Here is a 12,168-nt window from a genome sequence, read left to right as displayed (position 1 = left end):
TGCTGTATTTAGGAAACATAGTTTCATGTATTACACTGATAAGTTATATATACACATATCATTACTAGGTTAACCACAGGATAAGGAAGGGTAATTTTAGAATTATAACTGTTATCTTCCCATGGCAGACATGAGGAGCAACTGAGAAACACGGAGAAACCTAATAAGGGAATGAAAGCAACTATTAGAAGGGACAGCTTCTTTATAATTCTCTTCAAGGCATTAGAAAAATAAGCAACCTTTTATCCAATTATCTGTTATTTCTTCAAATCTGATTTTGATTTAGTTTGAGTATTTGCTTTGAATTAACTTATTACTTATTAGCTTCCCAGGTGGCGCTAGTGGTAAACAATCTGCCTGCCAATGCAGGACATGGTAAGAGACATGGTTTCCATCTCTGGGTTGGGAAGATACCCTGGAGGAGGAAATGGCAACCCACTCCAGTATCCTTGCTAGGAGAATCCCATGGACAGAGGAGCCTGGCTGGCTACAGTCCATAGGGTTGCAAAGAGTCAGACATGACTCAGCATCTAAGCACATACACATAACTTGTTACTTATAATGCTTGTAAAGAACCTTGGAAATCATAGGTGGTTTTTATTTTCTTATTTTCTAAAATTTATGTAATAAGTGTATCCCTTATATACTTGTATATGATCAAAGGAAAGCCATTCTTTTTTTTTTTTACATTTTGGATTATAATCCAATACTACTTATTTTATTTTTTGCTCAGCTATTTACTTATTTATTTTACTTTACAATATTGTATTGGTTTTGCCATACATCAACATGCATCCGCCATGGGTGTACACGGGAAAGCCATTCTTAAAAGGTTTTCCTTAACTCATCTAAAATCTAATTGTAAAAATTATATCTAGAAGGGCATGTTTAGTACTACTGCTAATAGTAAATTCAAAGTATTAGAAAAGAAAGTGTTGGTCAGTCGTGTCTGACTTTGCGATCCCATGGACTGTAGCACACCAGGCTCCTCTGTCCATGGGATTTTCCATACAAGAATACTGGAGTGGGTTGCCATTTCCTCCTCTAGGGGATCTTCCTGACCCAGGGATTGAAACTGGGTCCCCTGCATTGCAAGCAGATTCTTTACCATCTGAGCCACTAGGAAAGCAATAGTAAATTAGGACTACTAATTACCATGATAGTATTAGTACTACTAATACTACGACTAACTAGCATTACTATTACATAGATGGCTTTTCATGAATAGGTCAACACAGTGAAAATAACAACGTATGGAATTAGACATGAATTTAAATATTTTCTTTTGTACATGTCTGTGTGACCTTGGCAAGTTACTTATTCTGAACCTCACTTTTCTCATGTTTAAAATGGAGGTAATCCCACCTACATTACAGGATAGTGAGAACTGAACACGGTGACAGCCACAGAGCAGGAAACAGAGTGCCTGCACACAGAAGGTTTCAACAAATACTAGCTCCTTACTTCCTCATATCCTTTTGGTCCTAATTTTTAGAAAATGGTAAAAAAGCCTACTTTGGAATGAAAATGAAACCAGTAAATTTGTAATAGCTTTAATCTCACTGCTGAAAGTAAATTGTGATTTTTTTTTTTAGATCAATGTGTTTGATATGTGGAGATCACTAAGTGAAAGTCGCTTAGTCGTATCCGACTCTCTGTGACCCCATGGACTACACAGTCCATGGAATTCTCCAGGCCAGAATACTGGAGTAGGTAGCCTTTCCCTTCTCCAGGGGATCTTCCCAACCCAGGGATCAAACCCAGGTCTCCTGCTTTGCAGGCGGATTCTTTACCAGCTGAGCCACAAGGGAAATAAACAAAAATGAGATCAAGCTAATCAGGGGACTAAAAAAAAAAAAAAACCCTAAAAGATAATCCATCAGTTTTTTATAAGCTTCTATATATCATTTTTTATTTAAATCAAAACCTTGACCTATAAGTTTGCTACACTCTCCACTGGAATATTCAAATATGATCATAAAACTTTTGTGACTTTATTGGGTCATTATGAGTGAGTGAGTGAAGTTGCTCAGTCGTATCCGACTCTTTGTGACCCCAGAGACTGTAGCCCACCAGGCTCCTCCATCCATGGAATTTTCTAGGCAAGCGTACTGGAGTGGGTTGCCATTTCCTTCTCCAGGGGATCTTCCCAACCCAGGGATCAAACCCAGGTCTCCCACATCGCGGGCAGATGCTTTACCATCTGAGCCACCAGGGAATCAGCTACATATAATGATAAGGATACAAGTTTGTCAGTGAAGTACTTAGAATGAAAAATATGAGTAAAATGTATCCTTTTAAACTAGAAAACCATATTTGAATCTTTAGTACTGAAAGTCCTAAGTCCTTCAAGTTTAGATATAGTTATCTTAATTATATTAATATAATAGTAATAATAAAAAATATTTATTGAATACTAAATTATTAACATACCTAGGTGCTCTTCAAATATTTGATGACTTTAATTTTTCAGTTTTTTGGCCTCATTGCACATAAATCATGTTGAATATGTGAAAATAGATTTTAATTTTAAGCAACACTTTCAAATACTAATGCATTATCATTGTTAAATGATTGTTAAATTCTCCAACATTTATCCCATTTCCCTTAAATAGGGAGAAAGGTGTGCAGCTGGATATCATCTTCAATATGCAAATAAGAGAATATTTTCCTTCCTATCACTGTAGTCTAATTAAATTTCATATTGTATTTAAATATCTATAATTGCATATGCTGACCCTTGGGCATCTAGAACTTTTTATACTCAAGGCTCATAAGGAGCAATTTATGCTGATTTTGTCACTCTTACAGCTACTCAGCTTTTATTCTCTGATCTCTCTCCCACTACATCAAGATCACTTTGAACCGAAACCTACTGGTCAGGAGGCAATACACCCAGAAAATGCTCCCTTGTTGCAGGTAACTTGATCAAGTTTACCAAGTTGTGTCCTAAATAGAAATCCCAGTGTGGCTCAGAGGCCTTTGTAGGGGGCAATGAAGGGAATTTTTAATTTCCGTTTCTACCTTTGTTTGTTTTAAACAGTGGGCTTCCTTTTAAGATTTGCAGGATTGTACTGCTTTAAAGGAAAATAAAAGTCTGAAAAATCACTGATTTAGGACAATGAAAATTTCAACCCCAAAATTACAATGGAAGTCTTAACATGAAATAGTTTACTCTTACCTTCCTGTTGATACAGACACGGAGCAGTGTGGCCAAAGTTTTGAGAATCGGAAAGGATTAGGAAAAAGGGAAGTAGAAAGATTTCTTCACTTTATAAGGCCCACAATTTGAAGCCAGAATTAACAATAGGAAGCACATCTAGCTAATCTAGATCCAAGTGGGTCAATTAGCTTAAAGATGCTGAAGAGAACGTGTCTGTTAAGTAGATGCAGAAATGTAAAACCTGAATCACTTTTTCCTATTATAACTGGGTGACTTTTCCCATTTCTTATAATCACTAGTTAGGTGATTTATAATTATCAATAACTTTATTCATATGTAATGGGATTATTAACATTGCTATTTCATAGGTTAAGGTTTAAATAGGCACATATGAGATAACAGGAAAGTTTACAGACCATTTACTGACCACGTATTAAAATTCATGACTGATGACATGTAGAAGACACACTTAGGGTTATAAAGAGATGCGGTGGAATAGAACTAGTATCTGTCTTTGTCAGATTCCACCCTGATATAATCAAACAACAGAAAAAACTAGTTCTGATTCTCTGATTCTTTTTGTAGTATCTAGGATTTTCTTTAAAACAATAAGAAATGGGACACTGCCAACTAACCTTAAGTAGAAGCTATGATGCTGACAGTCATCTAGAGGGAAATTAAGCTGTCCTTTAATTGATTAAGCCCTTACTAAGTTGGGACTTAAAAAACATTTCACTGAGAAGCTGTCCAATAGAAGTATGATGTGAACCACAAATATAATTTAAAATTACCTTTTAAAAAGTAAAAAGTAGGTGAAATTAATTTTAGTAATATATTTCATTTAAATCAATGTATCACAAATTATCATTTTTATACATATTCAGCATGAAAATTGTTGATATATTTCACATATTTTTGTACTAGGTTTTCAAAATCTGGTATGTATTTTACATTTACAGACTATCTCAATTTGGATTAGGCACATTTCAATAGCTCAACATGTAGCCAGTAGTCACCATACTGGACTATGCAGGTCCACTGCACATAATTTTGAGACATTTTGTTCAGAACCAAAATCAACTTTGATTGAACCCTGGCAAGTTGTAGCCTCATATCTGTAATCTAAGCCAAAAACTTGGATTAGGTGTCTAGGAGGATTTAGTATAGCCCTGTATACTACAATGGTAAACAGGCAGCAGGATGGCAAACCCACCCAACAGCTGAAGGCAAATTATGGAGCCTAGACAAGATAGACTTCAATATTCAAATTCACACTGAAAAGAGTTCTCAAGTCCATTTAACTTTCACAAATCAGATTAGATACATAAAAGCTTTTGTGCCTTTAGAAAGATTAATCTATATAAATAAATCCTATTTATAAACACTGCTAAATTCTGCTTGTATTTTATAAATATGTAGGCTTAGTCCACTATTCTTGATATAAAGAAAAGTTAATACAACTTGGACATTTTTCTGTTCATATTCTGACTCTGTATCTGTCTAGACTTTAAGAAAATGACTTCAATGACTCACCTGGAGTGTTTTTCTTCACCCCAGGTAAGGTTCAGATATATGCCACACCAGCTGGTTTCTAAGACAAGTCTTTTTGATGGGTAGGGATCAAGCAGATGGTTGTTTTATATCTGTATTCTCTGCCATTAGATTGGTATACAAAAGCAATATTCTTAGTTCTTTTGCCAGAAGTTGTCCACAATTTAACTTCTGCATATATTTTCAAATATAAATAGGTGTCTTCGTCTGCAGTCTTAGTGCTCAAATCCTTCTCTTAATTTCTCTATAGAGTGGACTTTCTTAAAGGTAAATATAAACATAAGGCAATACAGGAAGGGATCCTATTGGTCAAAAATGGCCCACCTAAGATTTTTAGCAAAGAAAATATCTTCCTAATATTCTACACAAACATCCAGCAATAAGGCCTACCCACCAGTTAGGAGATTCGCTCTAAAACCAAAAGGCTGGATTTACTGACCAAGAGAGAGGAATTGCAATGATAGGGAGTAGTGGTAAGGAGGAGTGTCAACAGTTTGTTCATATCAAATAGAGAAGGCTGCTGCGCCTAGCTTCTATTCCATGAAACAGGAGAATCTGTGCTGCACATGGCATAGAGGAAGTAATAAGGCTCTGGGTTTTTTTCTTGTTCACCACTTTTATTTCATATATTTGGTAGAAGGTAAAGGAGAATGTAGAGAAACAATTTTAATGAAGTCTAGTGACTAGGTCATGAAAGCCTACTGAAGAAATCAAGAGCACTGACATCCAACTTACACTCCCTTCCCTGACAGCTCACAACATGGTACTTTGTTAACGGCAGGAAATGTCATCTGAACCTAAAACCACAGGCAAATGAAAACACTGGACTCATTTAAGGAAAAACTAAACTATCGGATACATGTGGATAGAGAATAATTCCATACCCCACTGCTGAACTACTGCAGCTTTAACAGAATCAGAATTTGAAGAACGGTAAAGCTATGTGGAGGAAATAAAAATCACAGTATCATTTAGAATTTCATTTTAGAAATATGATAAATATTGTTTATGCTTTATTTCCATGTCTAAATGTGGAATATACACTTCACTCATTGGAAAAGACCCTTATGCTGGGAAAGATTGAAGGCAGGAGGAGAAGGGGACGACAGCAGATGAGAGGTTGGATGGCACCACCGACTCGATGGACCTGAGTTTGAGTAAACTCCAGGAGTTGATGATGGACAGGGAAGCCTGGCGTGCTGCAGCCCATGGGGTCGCAAAGAGTTGGCCACGACTGAGCAACTGAACTGAACTGATACACTTCATGGTATACTTATCAAAGTATCTGCCCTACTGTGGAAAGAGGCCTATTTGCTGAATGACCAATTTGCAAAATTATTGAGAAGTTTTTTTTATTTTTTTAGCTTTTTGAAGAATTAACTGCACCTTTTTGTCAGTAATTGCTAGTTAGTCCAGCTTCACTAAATATTAATTTCATTGTATTTTATATTTCAGCAACCAAGAACTTTGGTACAAAAATTTAGGGCTTTTGCTAAATTTATTAGTTTACTCTATTTTTGAATATTTGTCAATTTTGGGTGAATTGGTTATTTAAGAAACTTACCCATAACTTCTATCAGTGTGGCACATTTGTAAGGGGATATTAATAAGCTGAAAGAAGTATGCTTCCTGCAAAGCAACACAGGATCCCTGCTATTTTGGGAACTATGCTGTATATTACAGTTATAGGGCTTATCCTTGGGCAATTTTGGGTTCACCCAGATCTAAGAGCCCAAGTCTCCTTTATGAAACAAATAGAAATCATTGAAAACAATTGATGATATAAATATGAAGAATTAAAATACACCTATAGGTTCATAAGAACAAAATGAACTGCTAAATTCCTATGGGTTAAATGCTGAATTAACTATAATTCAACATAATTCTATGGTGTTGGAGAAGACTCTTGAGAGTCCCTTGGACTGCAAGGAGATTCAATTAGTCAACCCTAAAGGAAATCAATCCTGAATATTCACTGGAAGGACTGATGCTGAAGCTGAAGCTCCAATACTTTGGCCATCTGATGTGAAGAACTGACTCATTAGAAAAGATGCTGATGCTGGGAAAGACTGAAGGAGGGAGGAGAAGGGGACGACAGAAGATGAGATGGTTGGATGGAGTCACTGAGACTTGATGGACCTGAGTTTGAGCAAGCTCCGGGAGTTGGTGATGGACAGGGAGGCCTGGCGTGCTGCAGTCCATGGGGTCGCAAAGAGTCAGACATGACTGAGCGACTGAACTGAACTGAAATGTTGAATAAAAAAACTGAAACAACTAAGTTTTCATTACATTAGTTACTATATTCTGGATTAAAATGTAGAATCTAGCTTTATAATGTAATAATAATTGTAATTTACTGAGCACCTATTACATGCCAGGCCCTTGGTACTGATCATCTTTAATTCTAATAACAAGCCTGCAAGATAAGAGTTCCCCCCTTTTTAGAATCCTGAAAACTGAGGTTGGACAGTTTAAACAAGTTACTCAGAATCACAAACATAGTGTGTAGAGAACTAACTTTTTTAAAAGCCCATTTTGGTAATTTTAATAAAGTGCCTTTCTTTCCTACTTTTAATTTACATCTAAAGAGTCACTTATATCAGTACTATTACTAGCATTTAAATGAAATTAAAATATATTCATCTTACGTATGGAATATATCTGCTTGAGAAATCAGAAAGGAAATAAAATATTCTATTCTTAATTTACTCTCACATTTACCTATTATAATTTATTATGTATATAAATTTATTATACAACAGGTTTGGTAAAGTACCATGAGTAGGATGTTAGGTTAAAAAGTAAAAGCATGTTTGTTATATTTTATACAACAGAAAATGGGTAAAATCTCTCTGCATTTTTGTTAAAATTAAGATTTTGAATCTGAAGTAGATATGCATTTCTAAATGACTTTTTTACTTTATGTAGATCTCATAAGTGGCGGAATGTACAAGTTTACTGTAAATTTCCGTAAGTTCTGGCACTTTCCAAGTTGTGGCGTGGTATTACATTTCACTGTGACTTACAGTATAATCCTGCTATAATACAAATGTGCTGTCACGTTCTCTCCTGAAATGCCTGAAGCATCTCAGTTTACATGATGGAATAAAATATATGATGGAGGTGAGAACCGAATCTACATTGTTCCATCTTCATAGTAAAAGGAACAGAATGGGGCCCAAATAGTGTGGGGGTACAAGTGTGTTTTCAATAATTATGTTGAAGGCCATGGCACCCCACTCCAGTACTCTTGCCTGGAAAATCCCATGGATGGAGGAGCCTGGTAGGCTGCAGTCCATGGGGTCACTAAGAGTCAGACATGACTGAGCGACTTCATTTTCACTTTTCCCTTTCATGCATTGGAGAAGGAAATGGCAACCCACTCCAGTGTTCTTGCCTGGAAAATCGCAGGGACAGGGGAGGCTGGTGGGCTGCCATTTATGGGGTCGCATGGAGTCGGACATGACTGAAGCAACTTAACAGCAGCAGCAGCACAAGTATCTTTTCGATAATTATATATAACAGACTGTTTGAAATGCCTCCATTATGCCATTTATTTTTGTATCTCATCATCTGGGATACAAAAAGTTTAGAGTTTTATGTAGATTTTTAGTTATCAAAGCACTTTTCAATTGCCACTGGGAACTAGATTTCAATCATGTGAGTTGATTCAACTGTGACATCATTTATCTAAAGGACATTCAGTTAAAAGAATTCACTTCTATGGACTTTGATGCGGTTTCTCCCCTCTAGGTTGTTCTGACAACCCCAAAGTGCCTTTCCCTCCAATGCCAAATTCTCCACTTTCGTCTTTTTTGTCTCCTCCTTCAGAGAACCCTGCTTCAAAAATTGAACACTCATATTATTGCTGTTGTGAAGACTTTCTCCCAAGCCCCTCAGCTGATATAGTTTCATTTTATGTAAAACTAAAAAGTCCTTTCCCAGCTCCTCCTCTTCCTTCCCTTCCTGTCAACTTTCTAGAATAACAGTGTAGCTCTAGTCCTTCATTTCTTGACATACTGTAACCAGCTTTCTATCTTTAATACCATATGGCTCTTGAAGACAATGACTTCCTGGCTGTCATGTCCTTGATCTTTTTTCAGTTCTACCCACAGGATATTCTCTCCTTAAAGCCTCTTCTTTGATGGCATTTGTGTGTCTCTGGTTCTACTAGCACTACTAACACTGGTATTTTCTAAACTACTCTTTTCCTGGATCATTAGTTTTTTCCACCTCCCGACCTATTGCTATCCATACTTTTCATGATGAATGGTTCTCAACACTGACTATGCATCAGAAATACCTGGGCACTTTAAAAGTACTGTAGAGTTATTTGAGCTCTATCATACACTTCTGAGTCAGAGTTGAGCCCTGGAAAATGTATTTTGTTAAAAACCCCTCTGCTGCTTTTAGCTGCATATGGCTATGGTGGCAGGTGTTTCTCTAGGCTGCCTTCCTTCATTACTCACTTGTTTGGTGATTCCATGGTGTTTTGGCTTTACACATTATCACTCTGCTAAGGTACTTGTTCAATAGTTCTGGATTATTTGTAAGAAAAAAAATCATTTCATGGCCAAGTGTGGGAAAGATTAAACAACAGAGAGATTATTTTGCTGAAGGACTTCTCAAAGTTGTATGTACACTTCATACCTTTATACTTATGGCCCTGTTTACTCCATTAGAAAGTGTTGTTTGCATCCAACTTGATCGCCTGCCTCCTATGCTGCTGCTAAGTTGCTTCAGTCGTGTCCAACTCTGTGCGACCCCATAGATGGCAGCCCACCAGGCTCCCCCGCCCCTGGGATTCTCCAGGCAAGAACACTGGAGTGGGCTGCCACTGCCTTCTCCAATGCAGGAAAGTGAAAAGTGAAAGTGAAGTTGCTCAGTCGTGTGCGACCCTTAGCGACCCCATGGACTGCAGCCCACCAGGCTCCTCCGTCCGTGGGATTTTCCAGGCAAGAGTACTGGAGTGGGGTGCCATTGCCTTCTCTGTGCCTCCTATAATCCGCTATAAATATCATGGCCAGATTATCAGTTTAAGGCACAGCTCTACTCTTGACATTTCCCTCCTCAAAGATTGTCAGTTACCTGTGGCTCAGAGCCAAGTTTAAATTCTCTAGCTTGGTATTTGAGGTTTTGGAAAATCTGACTTGAACATTTTTAACTTGCTTTACACCTTTCATTAGATGGTGAAAAATGTATAGACTCTGAAGTCAGACATATTTGGATGTGAATTACATTTTACCTTGGGCAAGTTTGCTTATAAATGAAAGATCCCCTTTCCCTTTCCATCAAGTGGAAGCAGTATTATTTTGAGGATTACAAGTTAATCCTTCTCATACCCTATGCAGAAATGCTTGCTAACTCCTATAAAACAGTGGTTCTCAAATTTTAGTAGGCACCATTATCAGTGGGGGTATTTGTTAGAAAAGGAGATGGCTGGGCTATACCTTGATCTAGACTTGGTAGGTCTATGTGTGGACTTGGCAGTTTCTAGAACTACACTGTCTAATATGTAGACACAGGCTACAAATTAAGCATCTGTAGTATGGTCAGTCTGAACTGAGATGTGCTGTAAGATACCCAATTTTAACACTTAATATGAAAGAAATAATGCCAAAATATCTCTAACAATTTTTTTTATTGGACATATATTGAAATAATATTTTGTCTCTATTAGCCTAGCGAAAATGTTTTTCATATTCATTTTACTTGTTTTTTATTGTGCCATTGAACAAGCACTGCTCTAGAATGCACACAAGTTAGCACAAGTTTCCCCAATGATTCTTTGGTAGTTATTCTCAGATCACTTTGAGAAACGATATATGAAATGTTAAGCTTTCTGAAAGAAGAACCGATACCTTTTTATATCCCCATAGTATTCTGAACATTGTGGACAGTTAACTATATACAAATTGAATTTAGACTCACTTTACATTTTAAGCCATCAAAATCCTAAAAAATTATTTTTGAATTATGTTTAAGTGGAACAACAACAACAACAATAACAAAAAAAAAAACAAACACCTGAAATTATGGCTTTGTTCCCAAATTAAAAAAAAAAAAAAATCTTCTCAAAGAACTGGGATTTTGGTTATTTGACTTTGTAGAGAAATAGGCCATCTATCCCTCTAGACTCCAAAACTGTTCAATATGATCATACTCAAGTTCTTCAATTAAAACTAATATTTAACTTTATACTGGGATATGTGCTAATTTTTATACCACAGTAAAGTTAGCCAGATGAGGGGGGGGAAACATTTCTGGGGAAAAGGAAGTCTTTTATTTAGGGACAAATGAGGTGAGAATGGCTGACCACTCTGGAAGTAAGAGTGAGAACTAAGAAAGACACAATTAGAAATATGGAAGCTAATGCTGGGATGAAGAACAACTTTGACATTAAGAGAAATGGTCACAAAATTAGAAATATGTTTTAAAGATTGTTTAGTAATAATGAATGAAGATTTCCCCACTTACCTCATTGCCACGTTGCTGCCATCGATAACTATTGGTCTCAGATTTTCCCCATCATCTGTTATAATCTCTTGCATTGGAGATTCAGAACGCTGAGATTCCAGGGAAGACGTTTCCCGCATTATAATGTTAAGTGTACTAACTGTTTGTTCAGCCTCACTTTTATTTCCAAGTTTGACAAGCTCTCCCAGAATATCGTTGATTAAAGCATCAGTACCAAGTTTGTTTAGCACAAGTTGAACCTGTTCTTCAGAATAACCTAACTTCAGTGCAAACTCCAGTTTTGTTTGGTATTCTCGCACCACATCAGGGGGTTTTTTCATTTCCTTGGATGGCTGGGACTCTTCAGGTTTAAAGTCTTGCAATATTTCACTGCATTTGAGTATGTGAGGCTCTAAACATGGAGACCTACATAGCTGTCTGTGAGTCTTGGTTAATAAGCATGGCTCTACTGAAATGCTACTCAATTGTTCTGACTCATTGTCAGAATTTGTGCTTTCTTCAGAGTCACCAGAGCTCGCATTCTCTTCAGACACCTCTTTTTCTTCCTTGCCAGAATTAACTTTATCCATTGTTGGTTTTTCTACCATTGACCAAGGTACAGATGTACTTAAATGTGGGTCAGCGCTCTCCACATAAAGGTGGCCTGGGTCATGCCCCAGATGATCCTTCAAGCCCATGAAGCTGTTATGTGTACTTGACTCCACTTTGCTGTTTTTTCTGTATTCTTGAATGCAAAGCACCCCGTATTCCTAGAGAAAAATGTAGAATATTTAGAATTTCATATTTACTGGTTCATTTCTGGTTCAAAAAAGTTGGGAGTTACCAAACTACTGAATATCAACTTTGTTTCGTCTACGTCCTCTCATTACTCGTAACACACTTCCAAGATAGTATCGTGTCTTTTTCAGACAATGAAGTTAGGAATTAGAAAGGCTAAGTATTCCCTCCAAGGCAGCAAAGTAAATAAGTGGAGGAAC

At 36.9% G+C, this 12,168-nt stretch overlaps 1 protein-coding gene across 8 annotated transcripts in view; it reads right to left on the bottom strand.

The window, feature by feature from the left end:
* Positions 1-12,168, bottom strand: part of ZC3H12C (zinc finger CCCH-type containing 12C) — an 85,440-nt gene that overhangs the window by 25,933 nt on the left and 47,339 nt on the right. For all 8 annotated transcript variants that reach the window (XM_070803377.1, XM_019975171.2, XM_070803376.1 and 5 more), the window contains one exon: positions 11,192-11,940. In XM_070803377.1, coding sequence (XP_070659478.1) covers positions 11,192-11,868 — 677 coding nt within the window. In that variant the 5' untranslated portion in view covers positions 11,869-11,940. The remainder of the gene's footprint in view (positions 1-11,191; positions 11,941-12,168) is intronic.

The sequence above is a fragment of the Bos indicus genome, chromosome 15, assembly GCF_029378745.1.
Source record: "Bos indicus isolate NIAB-ARS_2022 breed Sahiwal x Tharparkar chromosome 15, NIAB-ARS_B.indTharparkar_mat_pri_1.0, whole genome shotgun sequence".
NCBI lineage: Eukaryota > Metazoa > Chordata > Mammalia > Artiodactyla > Bovidae > Bos > Bos indicus.
This window is presented reverse-complemented; position numbering and strand designations above follow the sequence as displayed.